This window comes from Rhynchophorus ferrugineus, unplaced genomic scaffold, assembly GCF_030347505.1.
Source record: "Rhynchophorus ferrugineus isolate W39M unplaced genomic scaffold, kcgeb_rfMv2 rfM4, whole genome shotgun sequence".
NCBI classification, from domain to species: domain Eukaryota; kingdom Metazoa; phylum Arthropoda; class Insecta; order Coleoptera; family Curculionidae; genus Rhynchophorus; species Rhynchophorus ferrugineus.
Genome location: NW_027472583.1, coordinates 34,574,085 through 34,592,178, shown reverse-complemented (window position 1 = coordinate 34,592,178; position 18,094 = coordinate 34,574,085). Strand labels below are relative to the sequence as shown.

Genomic DNA, 18,094 nt, shown 5'->3' with positions numbered 1-18,094 from the left:
TTGAAGATTCCACTTAGCACTACGAAATATTAATGTTTTTACATGCTCAGTAATATCCTTACGTTTTACTCGACGCCCTTTTTGTTTAAATAATGATAATATTTAAATCTTTCAGATAGTTGGGCTTATTTCTTCACACAACTAACATAACAGTTTAAACAGGTTAAGTTTATAAAATGACTTCAGTAACTACAATCATAAATAAATAATATTTTTTATTACAAAAAATAAAAGGCGTTAACCTTTCATTCTTTAATGAAAATAAAACAACAAAATATTGTAAGATATTGAATTGAATTAAAAAAAAACATTACTATAATAGTATTGTATGTGATACTAATATGTACGTGAATAAAAAAACTGCTGATGCTACTATTTTAATGATACCTGGAAAGCTCCACACCCAACAGAAATTATCTAAAATTTATTCAAGGCATCTGTTTAAAAGAAAGAAAATTCCATATAAAAATGTGTGAAAAATATTTCTTCGATTTCAACCACAATCGCTAACAATATCTGACAAGTGAAAAACCACATCGGTATTGTTAGATATCCATCAAGCAGTTGATTATCTACTGCTGAACTATCATCATGAACTATGCAGACTCCGTCGACGATGAACTTCAACAAACCGTTAGTCCATTGCTTCGTAAGTTTTTTTCTCACGTTTAAATACTGAATGAATAATCAATTAATTTGTTTTTATAATTTATAAATATGATTTAAACAATTAATGGGCTACAATTAGGAGTATGATTTTAATTCTTAGAATACTCAATAAAAATTAATAATCTGGTAATTCAATAATTTAGTTCAGTTTACTTGCTGCATTAATATTATTATATAAAAAGAAACATAATATTAATTTATTTTAAAGAGTATATTTGTAGTTATTTTTATTAATATGCTGTAATTAGGCTTTAAAAAATTTACCTACTATCTTAAAGATTAATTAATATTATAATTGTTACTAAACATATAGAGAAATATGAACTAATATATTAATTGAAAAACTCATTAATCATATATTACAGTTTTTGCTAAATATCTAAAAATATACCTGAGTTACATTTATCACCAGTTATGACTAGGTAAGATGGGCCTCAACCAGTGCTGACACAGTTGGATATGCGAGTTCATAAATAGGTCTGATATAGTTCAATTGACAATCCTTTTTTGTTTCCAAATTAGATAGTTTCAATTGCTAGAAGCCTATATTTATCTAAGTAGCGGCAATCGGTACCAGTGAAAATTAGATGGAGCAATGCCTGGTAAATACGGCAAGTAATATTATATATCATTTAAAAGCTCCATGCAGGTTATCATTAATTAATGTAACTTAACGTAAAGGATTTGTACCGAGCAAATCGCATTTGCGGAAAGTTTTACTTCTTACTTCAATTTCAAGAAAAAGGCGACTGAAGGCCATCGAACGCTGCTTCAAGATAATATTTTTTGAAAAGTTTTGTCGTTTATTAAGACATGATTTTGTGGTAAAAAAAAATGTTTTATATTATATAATCTCTCTGAGCTTCGGTATATGTCTTCTAGTTTATGGATTACAACTTGTACGACTATCGAAATATGCTTCGAATGTGAGAACAGTTAGAAATTAAACAACAAACTAAAACTAGGGCGTAGAGCGTGTGGCGTTTTATCTGTATCAGAAATTATTTTAAACTAGACTGTTGTGACGAACTTTTGTAGTACAATCTTTACATTACAGCTCACTCAAGAACTCATCAACAATAATCTAAGTTTATTGTTTTAAAAACGGTAATTACGAGGAAATTCTAGAACAAAATGTATTTTTCTTTCCAAAAAACTGATGTTGATAATCTTTTTGTCGATTTCGGTACCCTAAATTACTTTGACTTCGATCTCGTGTCAGGTTATGTCCAAGAACTAGATATGTAATTGATGTAATGTTATATATCATTTAAAAGCTCCATGCAGGTTATCATTAATTAATGTAAAGATTTGTACCTAGAAAATCGAATTTACGGAAAGTTTTACTTCTTACTTCAATTTCAAGAAAAAGGCGACTGAAGGTCATCGAACGCTGTTTGAAGCTTATGACAACCATGCTCCATCAATTTCATCATTTGAATACTGATTTCAACGTTTTAAAAGTGGTGAATGATATGGAAGGCAAAGAGCGTTGTGGACAGATAAAAATATTTGAGGACGACAATTTCAAAACATTACTCGGCTTACATATAATAAGATTTTTTGAAAAATTTTGTCGTTTATTAAGAAAGACATAATTTTGGGGTAAAAAAAATTATATTATATAATCTCTCTGAGCTTCGGTATATTTCTTCTAGTTTATGGATTACAACTTGTACCACTGTCGAAATATGCTTCAAATGTGAGAACAGTTAGAAATTAAACAACAAACTAAAACTGGGGCGTAGAGCGTATGGCGTTTTAGCTGTGTCAGAAATTATTTTAAACTAGACTGTTGTGACGAACTTTTGTAGTACAATCTTTACATTACAGCTCGCTCAAGAACTCATCAAGAATAATGTAAGTTTATTGTTTTAAAAACGGTAATTATGAGGCAATCCTCGAACAAAATATATTTTTCATTCCAAAAAACTGATGTTGATAATCTTTTTGTCGATTTCGGAACCCTAAATTACTTTGACTTCGATCTCGTGTCAGGTTATGTCCAAGAACTACGTATGTAATTGATATAATTAATGTTATTTCTGACACTTGTTCTGTTGTAATATTATTTTTAAGTTAGGCGTCTTAGGCGTATTGTTGATAGTAAAAATAAATCATCTAAAAACATAATTTAGATCTAAAAAACATTTCACAAACCGAACTACGGATTCGAAACTACTTGAGTATTTCAAGGCCAGGCCATAACAAAATCTTCTATTGGTACTAATTTCCAGAAATTTAGAATAAAGAAAATATCTACTGTCCCAGATCCTGCCCTAGTCCAATTTCTTATGTTCGTGAATTTTTGGATATTCCCCACGTAAATCGTCTTTACATTTAAATTCAGCAACCCACTTCTAATGTTCTGTAATGGTTGTAACGACAAATATTCCTTATATATTTTTAGCAAACATTTACTTTAACAATAACACTTTAACAAAATTAAATAACGAACATGATCAATTTTTTTAATCAGTTATATTCGATAGCAATCTCTCATAATGATTTTCCTTTGTTTGATCTTCCAATTCTACAGCTACAATTTTTTTCGTTATATTTAAAATAATCAAATATTGGTTGCTTGCACGTATATTAATTAGTATTATGTATTGATAAAAATGCGAAGTATCAATATAAAGAACTGTAAAATATCTTAACCTAACTTTAATTTGGATATTTTTGTCATTTTTTACATAAAATAATAGTTTTCCATTTAGTATTATTGAGTTATTCCGTGTACAGACTCTGAGTTTTGTGAGATACTTTGAGATTCTGTTTATATAAAACGAAAATTGCATATTCGACATTAATAACTTTTATTCATCGACGTGAAGAGATCTACTACCAAAGCCCATCCACTATTTTCAAAAACGTATAGTGACGTTGGTCTGTCATAACCCTATTGTCGTTTTTCTTTCCAATGATTTTAAAATGATGATTTAGTGTTTAGTTTAGTGATGTTAAATATTTCAATTCATTGCAAGACATATTCGACGAATACCTAGTTCAAGGTCTCAAACTATTTTCATACCACTTATAGGGTAAATGATGTGGCTCGGTGAATGGAGGTAAAACGAAATGAAACAGTGGTGTTTACATTATGTGACCGTTATTTATTGGCTATATAAAAAAATGTGAAAAATACAATTAGATAAAACGGATGGTAGCGGTATTACCTAGTGACGAGGCTTGGGCAGTCGATGGTTGCACGTCTAAACCAAACGAGGGTTGAGCACTGAATAAATCGAAATACCCTTCAATAACATCCCAGATAAACCTCTCGGGGTAAGATTGTCTGCCACACAAATTGACTGAAAGTAAAATTTCCAGTCGTCTAAATTTGCGATTTAATTGCTTGTCAGGCCAGAAATTAAGAAGTGGCTGGCTATAAAGGATGAATCTGCTAAGATTGGAAAAGGAATAAGATGATAAATGAATCAGAAAATGCTTTTTGGACCTCTTTCATCATTGCAATTTAATTGCTTGGCAAGTAAAACATAAATAGTTGTATATGGCCTATAGGGACTGACGATGAAAAGTGGACTATTACGATAATCTCAAGCATAAAAATCATGGTTTAGGCTAAGCATATGGTTGGATCAGCAAGAAATAGGGTATTATGAACTGTTATAACAGAATGAAACTGCTACTTTAGATGTCTACCGATACAGAAATTAAAGCAGATTACACTCAAAGTCAAGCAACTACACTGGTTGGCCGCAAGATACTCTCAACTTGACCTAAAATCAAAGATATTGGTTTATCAGTTAATCAAAAAGCCAATTTGGACCTATGGGGGCAAATATGGGGTTGAACTAAGAGATCAAATCAACTAGTAATCCAGCGTACCCAAAACAAAGTTTTACCATTTATTACCAATGCATATCGCTACGTAACCAACGAAAAGCTGGGCTATAACCTAGAAATTAAATGGATACACGAGGTGATTCAAGATTTCGCCTTAAAACATGAAATAAGTTTGCTAAATCACAACAACGTGGAAGCAATACAGCTACTAGACAATACGCGGGAATTCAGAAGATTGAAGCGAACCAAACCACACGAACTTGTTTAGTGTATAAATGTATTCTTAACTTCAGCTTAAATAGAGTAGTTTTATTTTAATTTGCGAAATACATACGGATGTATTAATCCCGTACTCGCCTAGCTTTTATATTAATGCAAATACAACACAACAGTAGTAATAAATTAATTTATAAATTAGGATTATACTAAGCATATCTATTTATCATATGTAAGATGTAATTAATAAAAAAAGGTATCTAACGACGTCAACTAAACAAATTGAACCAAGTATTGTTGCAAAAAACAGGAATAACAAGTGAAACGCGCAAAGGATTTTGCTTTCTTACAAAACAGCCCTCGGCCACATATTGCAAGAGTTCTAAAGTTTTGTCTGTAAATAGTATATTGAAGAAGCGGCAGAACGATATCAACAAATATTCTTTTGAGTCAGTGTCGCTACATTGGCAAGAAAATGGAAAAAAGTTATAAAAAATAGTGGAAATTACTTTGATTAATATTTATAGTACCAGTTCATCTCAATAAATGCCTTTTTACAAAGTTTCTTTAAAATTAATTCATTAACATTCTATCTGTAAACAAAGAACATTAATGATTAGTACCTTGATGAAAATATCATGGCAAGTAATTACTATTACAGCCTTCATCACCAGGTAGTAACAGGAATCCGATTGTTGAATTTAAGAGTATTAAGTAAGCCAAAAAAAATTATCAATTTTGACGCTTTTAAAATAGGTTTATTTATTATTACCCAATATTCTACTGATAATATTATTCAAACAAAATATTTATCAATTTTTTTATCTTATAAGTCAATAAAAATGTTTGAATACCACTCAATACAGATATACTCTTGCGAACTACGCGTCCATATCTTTACTACGGTGTAAACAAAAATGTTGTAATATAGTATCTTTTCAAAATAAACTCGATTGTTTATTTTTAAAATACTTGTTCAAAATAACTGATTAAGATGACAAATTTAACTTACTAGAATAAATTTTAATCTCTGAGCGAAAATATCGCAAGTCTGTGTACACAGAAGAAAGGCGATAACCTTCATATTATTGCATTTTATATTAAAATATTTGCGAGTATTAGCCTATATTTATGTGTCATTTTTATACCACAGTCAATTAAATACACCGCAAATAAAATAATAACTCTTTTTAGGCTCAATAAAATGTTTGGAATAACCATAATTAATTAAAATCAAACCCTGAAAAAATAATAGTAACAACAAATTATCATTCACTAAAACCATTAAAAATGCCACTAATGGTGTTAAGTGAATAAATCATACATTTTCTCATTAGTGATCAATAAATATTTAAAACTAGCTGTCCGGTTCGACTTCGCACGGATATAGTAATGTAGAAAACGACACAAAATCTTCCCTTTATAACATGAAATAATCTGACAAATAATAGGCTAGATGATTATTGAAAAAAATGATTACCAATAAAATAGTACCAATAATATCATAGTATAATCTATTAAATCTTTTGTAAAACAAAAGACTGAAATTAAATTAAATAAGTACAAATATATCATTCAAAAATAAACAACAAATTTCGTGAAACTCGTCAATATTTTCTAGCATATTATAATAATAACAAATATTCAAAATTTGAGAATATGCACACTGTTAATAAATAATAAAAATTTTCATTGTTTGTCGTTAAATATTTAAAAATTAAATTTAATGTTGTTTAATTATCACTTTTGAATGTGATTGTTTCGTTTCAACGAAACGTGTGTAATAGTTTATGGCTAAACTATTACACACAATACTACAATGTTATCTTAACTAGGAATATTAAATATATCTCCATGATAATTAATCATGTTTTATTTAACCTCTAAATTATTATATCTTAAATATTTACAAATAAAAAACATAAATTTTCGCCATTAATTTAAATAAAATATTCAGTTAAGTTGATAGCCTAGATTAGTTAAGTCCGTATTATCAATATAATCTCTCGTATTCTTTATTTTTTATTATTCATTTATTCATTTCACCCTGAAAATTAAATTAAATTTTCATTAAGGCAAAGCAAGTTATTAACTTCATTTTCACTAAATGCTAATCCTTTTGGTTCTTGCGTTATGTAAATTAAAAGACGAATGTCCAATCTGTCAATTCCTATTAATTTTGATTGCCTTGATCTTTCCTTGACACTGATATTGCGAAGAAGCCTTAGTCCATAATTCTGGTTAAGTCTTTTAATGGTCTGGTTACCGCCTCCAAATCTCTATCGGGATCAGTATTTTTTTGAAATACCAGGACGTATTTAGAATAGTACTCAATATCTTGTTCTGCAACCGCTAAATTTTCCAGATGGCACATCTTGGCACCATCCCATATCTGAATGTTATATATAGGCTTAAAAATGTATTTCATTTAAATATACATTGTATTTCTTCCGAATAACCAATACGTACTACCATATTTAATGGTCAGTTATTGTTTTCCACTTCTCCTTCATACGCTCAAAAGCGTCGCTTCCTATGCAATATCTGTGTTAACAAGTGGTACTTAGTTATTATTATTTTGACTGGAATGTATTGATTTCTCCTATTTGTAAAAGTAACGTTAACAGATTTAGTCTCATTCAAAATAGTTCTACATTTCTTGGTCCAATTTTCATTTTTATCAATTTATATATGAATTATCTCGGTGCTTACCTAGAGTTATTATGGCGTATTATATTTATGGGACAAAGAAAACAAATATTTCCTTTTCAAAATCTAGTATCCAGTATTGAAAAATAAATTCACCCGAAAAATTAAAATATAAAGTACTGAAAGTATAAAGTAACATTTGTATCGCTAAAATTACAGATAAATGGTACTCTAGTGATTTCTTAACTTAGTAGATAATATGAGTATAGTGTGAAACATCTTTGTTGCTAATAAGGTAATTAGCCATTATTTTAAATCATTAATATTTTTATATTATAGTAACAAGTAATGTATTATTAGTATTAGTAATATTATTATTATAGTATTATAGTAAGATATTTAAAAAATGAGTACATACACACAAATAATAAATACATTATCTCATAACTTATGTTTATTTTTAAAGTTATTTTTTATCAAGTTTGGATGTGATATTTAATAGATTATTAATTAATATTAGATTACTAGTAGTATTATTGAAAAAAAAATTAATTCTAATATCATTTTTATGTTGATATACACCAGTATGTACTTTTCACTAATTGGAATTTTTCACCAGTTCAATGATCTGTTAAATAACAAAGAATGATACAAAGTCACTAAAAAATTAAAAAATCAAGACCCTGGCGTGACTAAAATTCATGTACACGCATACTTTTATCTAGAGAATTGACAAATATATATTTAAGTGTTATTGCACAATGAAATAAATAAAAAATACTGATGAGTTACAATATGGTCAATCGGGTTTAATGAAATATTATCATATCAAAATTAAAGATCGTATGATAATATATTCTCTCTTGAATCAGGTCACAAGATTTATTTCGGCTTACATTATTTCCAAACAGTTGGGTTTCATTATTATTACTCAACTCTATACTGTTAATAATAATATCTGTTAGTATTACATTATTATTAAAATAGAAAGAAATACTGCTTCATAACCTTACTTCTTCTTATTTTTATCACATAAATATACAATAATTTATAACGTTCTCTCTTTAGATAACATTAAAAAGATTATTTAATTATATCTTTTGATTTAACTTGTGAATTAAATATTTTATTTAATAAATTTTTAATTAAAGGTTATAAACTGACAAACGTTGTAAATCAAAATTTTAAGTTAATGCAGCAACATTGCGACGTGCTGACGTCATCAATTTTGATGACATGCATTGGCTGTTTTATTGGAAGATCGACGAATTAGGGGACAGACGACGATAATAATTAGAGGTTATAATATGGTCAATATCATGATCAATGATCATCACGTAAAAATAGCTATAAATATCAGCTAATTAGTTGCCGAATGAAACTTATAAAAAAAGATTAACATGGACATATTAAGTACAAATATAATTCCGCGATTTTCTAGCAAATAAACGACATTTCATTTGCCATAAAATAAAATCACTTAACATAGTAAGCAATACGGTCTTATATTTTAAAATTAACTGGTTATATCTATTCAGATATTCTAGCATTTTTCAAAATCAAAATTTCTTCGCCAGCAATAGTTTAAAACCTAGCAAAAATCGTAAAATATCGCAGCTATTTGATCTCACCAAATATATTGCATTATCTTAGAATAATAATTCTATCTTCGCGTTATTCTTCCTAGTTTTAACCAACAGATTCGTAATCTTCATGTCGTAATTTTCGTTCTAATTATTTTGAAATCTACCATAATACCAATACCATAATACCAAAATAAACCGTTATTACATATTAAAATTCCAGTTCTTCAATATTTTTGGTTAATGTTATCCTGTATATGCTTAACCATAATCTCTGTTCTTTGGGTTAAAACGTCCAATTTTAATTAAGTTTCTTGTTTTACCATTATGGCGGTAACTCACGAACAAAATTTCTTCCTGTGCGTCCTAAAAAACTGAGACTAATACTTTATTTCTCATTTCAGACACTTCAGCCTTTAGATTTTGATTAGCAATCATCTGTTGTGCGAACAAATAGCAAACTTTTCAAACTCTCAAAATGGGTTTTGTTCAACAATATATATCAGAAAAAATACGGAATATTGATATATTTGAATGTTAAACAACCTAGCTTAACTATTAAATTCGATAGTTTTGACATTTCTCTACACAAAGTAATATTTTTCCATTTAGTATTACACAATTATATTGTTGCCTTTGGTTATTTGATTTGTAGAAATATGTTGCGGAAATTAATCAAACACGATTAGATACTTGTTATTGTTCTGCTCCATCACATTGTAATTATCAGTTTCAGTCTCAATGAGTTAATGTAGTGATTTTGATATCAATGAAAAATAACGGCTTGAAGAACACAAAAAGTTCCGAACCCAAACACAAACAAATATTTTCATTATTCATTGGATGTAAACCCACCTCAAACTCTCAAGGAATTTTCCAACATAATTTAATGTTAGTGCTTTTAACACGCGATAACGGTTCACCAAATATTAAACAACGTCCGTAACTATTATGAACTTCACTATTCACTAATTTTACTGTCTGTACACTATCTGTATATTCTGCTTCATTCTTGATCATATATCTTAATCCTTTCAGTTAAAAAATGCATTTTTTCACTTTTTACAGTGACCAAATTTGTTTCTTATGCTCTTATTCAAGTTTAGATCTTTTCTCGGACATCAGTACCTAATACATAATACATAAAATGATGAAATGAAAAATATTTTGATTAATATACCAAGTGTGTCAGTAATTACTTTCCGATTTTTATAAGAGAATTCATTATCCATAAGTATGCATTGTTATGAATTAATACATATCTAATTTTATTGCCGCTGACATAAACCTCAAAATTACACAAATTACGTTCCGCCAAAATAACAGCATTATAGATTTATATTTCCTTTAAAATGTCCAGTTTTGTGCCTGAAATGCCATACATTTGCGATACGCATACAATTTCTTGTTTCGTCAATTAAAAAAAGACCGCTAAAAGTAATTGTTTGCTGATAGAGACTTACGGTGAACATGCTCCAACTATAAGAACATGTGAAACGTAGTTTCGATCATTCATATATGGTGATTTCAACTATCAAGGCAAAGCCCTAGTATACCAAAATTACTAGAGGAAGACCCAATTTTTTTTTTTTAATATCAAAAGAAGTCTCGCTTATTATAGACCGTTTAAAGCTGAAGAAACAATTAATAATGATGGCTAATGACTACTTAAAAAAAATTGAACTGTGCGTTGATTAAAAAACGTCCACAATGCTCCGAAAGACATGATAAGATGATTTTGCACTATGATAACATGCCGTTTCATACAGTAAAACCAGTCAAAGAAGTGTTGAACTCACTTGGTTTAATCGCATCATTTTATAGCATTCTTAAAGTGCCTGAGAGATGGGCAAAATGTATGGAATGTATGGAATGCGCAATACTTTGAATAAATACATTTTAACTATCCATTATAAATTATGTATTGTCTTTTGCGAAAAAAAAAAGCAAGAAAACATTTACCAAACCTAATATATTGCAGCAATTTTTATCAACAAATACCTTTTAGAAGTAAAAAAGTTATCAAAATACATGCAAGTACCTAGTACTTATAAAAGATAAAATATCAAAATGCAGTCGAAATTTTAATTGACGAATAGATAGTTGCGAACGAACTTACTGAGCAATCTAAAATATGATAAATTATAGTAAACATATTATATTTCATTTCAGCTATATATATATATATATATATATATATATATATATATATATATATATATATAAATATATATATATATATATATATATATATATATATATATATATATATATATATACGGCTGGACATTGTTTTAGTGGACGTTGCAAAATAAAATTAAAGAATGTTCTTTAATGGCTTCGACAAATGGCGCTACAGAAAAACAATCTTTATTCGCGTGTTTCAAATGAACGCCAATTTAATGAACTTCCTGTTGGCCAGCGCGAACGAAAGCGACAAAACGCGACATTTATTGCCTTTTTTTAATTATCTTTAATTAGTTAAAAATTATGTTTCCTTATTATTCTTCGTCGTTTTGTTACATCTATTTTTCTGCGTTTTTAATGAAAAATTAGACCACCGGATAGGATAAAGACAAACCATCACATCTATCTAATTGATCTCGTTATGGATACTTATCTCTTGAATTTATGTTTGTTATTTATAATAATACTCCTTGTGTTAACGCCAAAATTACTATCAGATGTACAAACATCATTCCGTCTGTTTTAATGCCGTTCTTGCTGCGTATTGCTCTTGCAATTATAGAATAAAGGACTTCCTCACAGGCTTCATATTTACCTTGTGGTTGGAAAATACAACAGTCTATCCCAAAACAGATCTGGATTAAAGTTATATAGAACAATATGAAAAATAGGAATCTAATGGTAACTAAGTAATCAAAAGCAATAGTAGATTTCGACATTACTATTTGTTCTGGTTGATATAGCATAGGGTTCATAAACAAGTGGTTTTAATGGGGTTGAATTTACCGGTATATTCCAAGAAAATATTGTGGATTACTTGATTGCAAGTAAAATTGTTTACAACTCCAGTTGCCGAGATGTCTCGAAGATAACTATTTTGAACTCGTAGTCGGCAAAGCAACTAATTTGTAAAAGCTAAAATCAATCATACAAAGAATAATACCACCAGCATATCACTTTAGTTATATAAAAAGCTCTCAAATCGGTCAGAATCACAAACATTATTGAAAAAGCCTATAAAGAAAGCAATCTACTCAACTATCCACAAATTTCGAAAACTGAAATCGAAGAAATGCATTAAAGTCTTAATCTCTCGTATCAATCAGGATATTTAAGATGAAATTTACTGAATAATAGAAGAAACTAAAGGAGGTGTAGGTAAAGGTAACTAAACAATGGTGTACTTGGTATGGACACCAGTGATGATTAACATGAATTTTGTTGATTGATGTTGAATGGCGCTACAAAGCTAAACAGAAGGTTTTTATTTATTAGAAAAGAGACCAACCCCTCTCGCTTGTTCACCATTCAGATAGTTTTAAACCAGGTTGCCGGATATTCAGAACGTATTACATAACATACATATATATAAGCATAAATAATACATCCAACTGCGGAGTACAAATAATTATGAGTAGTAACAACGTTAAATACACTGAGATTAATATGTAATGATGTAATATGTAAGATCACGTTAGAATGGGCATATCAATTAGACTAGTTAGAATGATCAATTGAGTTTTGCTCTCAGTGAGAGTCTTCAAATTTACAAATTCTTGCAACGTTGTCGATGTAATAGTCGACTTTTGATTAGGCACCCAATAGTCTATCGCCAATTAATCAATCTTCCTTCCATCTTCCAACTGATTATTCTTTTCGGAATTGACAAGCACTATTCCAGTTATATTTTGTACGAAATTCAACAATAAAAAAACAATGAAAACATTTTCCAAATATTGCTCTGTTTTTACTAGCCATAAATTGTCAGCTGTTAATCTTTTTTGGGTTTTCACACTTTAGCCCACCAATGGGAGCAAGTTTAAATGTTGTATAAATATTGAGATTCCCATTAGTTATATAACTATAATACATAGAAATTATTGTGAATTTGAGTTGATATCAGGACTCAAATGCAATACTAAACCACTTCTAGTTTAAGTACTATTAGTACTATTAGTTCTAGATTAGTTCCTATTTTATAGTAAGGTATAAATGATGAAAGCAGTTCATCATGTCAAGATCAAACACATGTAACTTATTTAATTTATTGTACATGTAACACGTGTATAATTCGAAATTTTATTTTATGGAAAGATTCTTTTTTTCTTTCTTAATTTAAAAATAACAGGTGTGTGGTAAACTATTATATGCGATGGTTTTTTCATTTTTCTACATAAAATATCAATTTTCAATTTAGTATCGCTGCGTTACTCAATGTATACAGACGGGAATCATCATTTTCTTATTTGAAAATGTTTAAAAACGTATATTGATACTACTCCATCATATTCCCGATTGTCTGTTTGGTTTAACCATTTAGAAGTGCCAATAATAAAGAACGGCTTGAAAAGCCGAAAAAGTTCAAATGCAACGAATAGCAAAATTTACTGGACGAAAATCCAGTCCACACTTTTAAAGAACTTTCACGCACCTTAGAAATTGATAAATAAACTATTTTTAAATGTTACAAAAGTATACAAAAATTGTTACAACACGAATCAACTAATAAAGCAATGTCAAACCGTATCAATATCGCACTTCCGTTGCTTGGACTGTTTTCTGTGGTTCTGTGATTAAACTTAAATTAGTGGATCTACTATAACAACCTCAAGTGAATGGGTTCAATACCTAAACGGAATATTCATAACTATAAAGTTTTGCTGTGCATATGATGAGATCAACAGGTATTACGAGCTGCTAAACCCAAACAAAACTATCAACGTCAATTTAACAAATTCAATTGGATATTTTACAAAATACCTAATAATGGCAACTAAGATACGCATAATAATTCTCTTACATAACAACGCTCGGCCACCTTGCAAGATTTGAGAAGAATACCCTGTTACATCTCGAATAAGAGTTTCTGCCGTAAAAAAATAAAAATATTGACATATCGGCCCAAAAAATATCAATATTCTTTAAACATTTTAAACAGTAGCGATATTTTTAACGAACCTTTAAAATTATATATCAAAATTCTCTAAACATTTTTAAAAAGTTTCTTTTGTTTTGTAATATTTAAGAAATGTACTTAACTTTTTTTTCTTTCGAGACGGTATGTTAACATATTACCATAAAGATGGAGAAATCTTGTACAAATTAAGAAAAATCTAATCAATCTTTTTAAAATGAAAAGGTGCTCAAAATACATGCAAAGGTCAATATTGCAGATAATATTAATTAACAATTCAAGACTAATTTTGAATATATTCTATTCACACAAACAAATTTCATACAATTAATTCATATGTTTAATAATTTAAAATTGTATTCACTCTTTCGAAATAATCGAAATAAAAATATTTTTGCTTTATTTTTTTTATATCAAACTTTTTAGGATTTTCACTGTATTAATGTTATTTAGAGCTAGAGTTTCTCGACTAACATATGAAATAGTCGCTTGCAAAAATTCTAAGATAGAATTCGATTGATAAAAAATTGTGATCTGAATATATTTCATTTAAGTCTATCAACCAGAAATGCCTCCCAATTAAGTACCACCATTAATAACATATATCAACGGTGAAAAATGTCATTACATAGTCGTTTTCAATACATGCTAATATGTATATAGTAAATGCTAAAACAACGATATACTAACCATATCTAAGCAACAAATTAAAAATGCAGTACTATATGCGCATAGGGAAAGTCGTCCAATGCGCCTCGCTGTTGTTCATTCATAATTTCCTCTGATGCAGCTGGGGAACGTTATAATTCAATTAGAACCCCTTGCGTTATTTAATCGACTTGAGGTTAAAGACCGATCACGTCGCCATTGAAATTTATTACGGTGTCAATATCAAACAAAGAAAATCTACAACATTATAATAATGAACCAGTTGACTTTAACGTTGACAGTTCAGTTTTTATTTACGCTAGTGATCCCTCTGTGGTCCGAAATTCGTCTATAATTTGTCAAGATAATATCTTCAGAGCATTTCTTTACTTTTATGTTATAAATATAAATATGGAATAATAAATTAACAGATGTTTGTATATCAAAGCAGTGAATATGTGAATAAAACAATTTTAAAGCTTATATTTGACTTTGGCATGTATATTAAAATAATAACGATCATAATTAGGCATTTTATTTTTTACATTTTAGAAATGTATATTAATGATTTATATATTTATAACAATCAAAATAATTGGTACAAAGTTCAAAGAATTAAATATTATTAGTCACATTTGTTATTACATTAATACTTAAATACCTTAATACTTATCAGTGCTTTAAAATGTTTATAAATTTACTATAAATTATTCATATCTTTTGTTTGTCAATTATGTAGTTTTATTCATTTTAACCGTTGCATATTGTCACCACTTGATTTAAGTATTTATACACTCTTTATTGTTCATCCATTTTTCTCGTCTAAAATATATATTGCAAAAACAATAAATATACTTGGCTGATTAAAAGAATAATATATTTACCCAAATTTTTAAATAAAATTGCATTATTCTTTCTTTATTTATTCCACTCTTCGATATGACACTTGCCGATAGCTGCTCTTTAATTTGCCTTCTATGTCTTTCCTCTTTCGTCTCGACTGCTTTCCACTTTGTCTCATGTCCCTCGTGAAAGTTGACAATTCATCAACAAATAACAAATTCAAATTGCATAATGCTATTTTTTTATTGTTAATATTCTTTGAAATATTCTTTTTAACGCTTGATGCACAACACAACACATTTATTACATGCAATATTCATCATATTGAACACGAAATATTACAGGGCATCTTTCAATTTGTAGCTTTATTGTGAAAAATCAATACTCATATCGATATTCAACATATTGTCCATCGATAGTCTCCAACTGTTTTTTTGGCATCTTCAAAAGAAGTGAAGCATTTCTCAGACATGTCACCGCTGACATGACGTAACAAGTAGTAATCAGAAAGAGCAAACTCTGAGAATGCAGCCGGAGGGGTAGCATTTCCTATTTTAATGTTTTTAAGTCTGTTTTCAGCGGTTTTGCAAACTGTAATCGAGCGCTGTCATGATGAAGAATAACATTATTGTGTCCTTGCTCGTACTTCGGCCATTTTTCGTGCAGTACTCGGCTGATACATTGATTGGAGTCAAGAACTATCCCTATTGATAGTTTCATGGAATAATGCCTTCAAATACCACTTCTCAATTCATCTGTTTGTCTTCAGTGTCATAATATAAATTCTCGAAACCAGTATTCACATAATGAAATCGATAGAACATGGTTACTCCTAGCTGCACACATTCGATTTTTGGCGCATTTCTTCAATTTATTCAATTTAAAATTATATTTCTAAAAACAATTTATTAAAAACTTCCCTCGTGTACAATTTATTCAATTTATTACACAAATTCAAACCTATTCAACGCACTGAAAAACATTTTTGTTCACACTTCAACGAAGTGACAAATACTGAAATATGAAGCTTGTCGGTGAGATCTCAACATAAAGTTGGTTATAAATATACCCGATGCGATTTATACACAGTGACATTATATGTTGCAAATCTTTAAATAATAGGCTTATTGTAAGTTAACTTAAAAACCCATATTTTTGTTAAATTTTTCAAATAATTTCATCCTATAATAGTGGATTATAATAGTAGGTATCCAGTTTTATATTGAAAAATAGTGAGGAGCCTACAACTTCTTGGCTAACGCATAGAATCTTAAATAAATTTAACAACAATTTCGCACACACACGTAACTAATGACTCATAATTCATGAAAGTCAGTTCATTACTATGAATATGACTTGGTTTACCAATGATCTTAAATCAAGAAAATATTATATATAATCAAAAAATATTGATTGAAAAAAATCGTGATTTTAGGGCAACTTTGGATTCCAAGGTTTTTTATTATAAATTAACTACTTACGCAGCTAGGCAATTTTTTTATAATTTAAAAATGTATATTAAAGAAATATATTTACAATCATTAAATGAAATCTATAAAGCAAATAATCATATTTACATAAGTTACATATCTTATTGCATCAATGGTTAAACACTGTAATATTTATTAATATTTTAAAGTCCATATAAAATTATTGTTAATAATTCATAATTTCTTCTATTTGTCTTATGTATTCCATCTGTGCAAATTATGTAGTTTTATTTTATCTGCATATTTTCATTACTTCACTTATGTACTTGTATAATATTTATCTTTTATCCATATTTCTCACCTAACAGAAAATAGATATTGAAAAGCAATAAATGTACCAAGCTAATTGAAAGACTATTTTCTTTAATACCCATAAGGTCAGTTCTTAAGCAACCAGAATATATCTTAGCTCTTCTATATTCACTAGACATCAAATTAAATCAAAAGCTACTTACGATAATCTAAATACCTTGCAAACAAAGAGTTCCTTCAAATACGGTTCTTGTTCGTCTTGAATTTTGTTAATCTATGTTGGAATTAATTTTTTGCGTATGTCGGATTTTTCTTTCACAGCTCTATATATCTTCCGATAAAGCGGACATTTTAATTTGTCCCCTACAAAAAGTAAAATTAACTACATGCTCACCCATTTCTTGTTTTGTTTTCAAACTTTCCATAACTCTTTAATAACTTAAATAACCGACAGTAACACAAAATTGTAAACAACACTGTTAAAAATTAAATAACTTCAATAACTATATAACTTAGATAACTATCCGTTCTATTCCGTATCGTATCAAATATAAAACTTAGGGATTTGTCTTTGCTGGCCGATTTAAAAGTTACTTGTCGACATTTCGCAGTAGAGCTGCCAGATTTTGATTATAAAAATTACGCTTCCGTGGTTGATTTACATTAGAAACTTAAAGAAACGACGATATTTTAAATATTTTCAATCCAGTGTTTTTGTCGTCGACTATCTGAAATCTTATCTTATTCTTGTGGTGTAAGCATAAACACTTGTGATCAAATTAGGAACCTAAATTGAGGAAACAAAAAAATTATTATTTTTTTCATAAGCCACT

The 18,094-nt window shown here is 28.7% G+C and overlaps 1 protein-coding gene across 5 annotated transcripts in view; it reads left to right on the top strand.

Annotated features, from left to right (window-relative positions):
• The window catches only part of LOC143195139 (organic cation transporter protein), a 118,021-nt gene that overhangs the window by 90,981 nt on the left and 8,946 nt on the right, over window positions 1–18,094 (top strand). The window contains exon 1 of one of the 5 annotated variants that reach the window (XM_076402049.1): window positions 511–649. The exons of the other annotated variants lie outside the window; for them this stretch is intronic. Within the exon in view, the coding sequence (XP_076258164.1) occupies window positions 592–649 (58 nt within the window). The 5' untranslated portion in view covers window positions 511–591. Of the gene's footprint in view, window positions 1–510; window positions 650–18,094 lie in introns of those variants that run through there. 5 annotated transcript variants of the gene reach the window in all.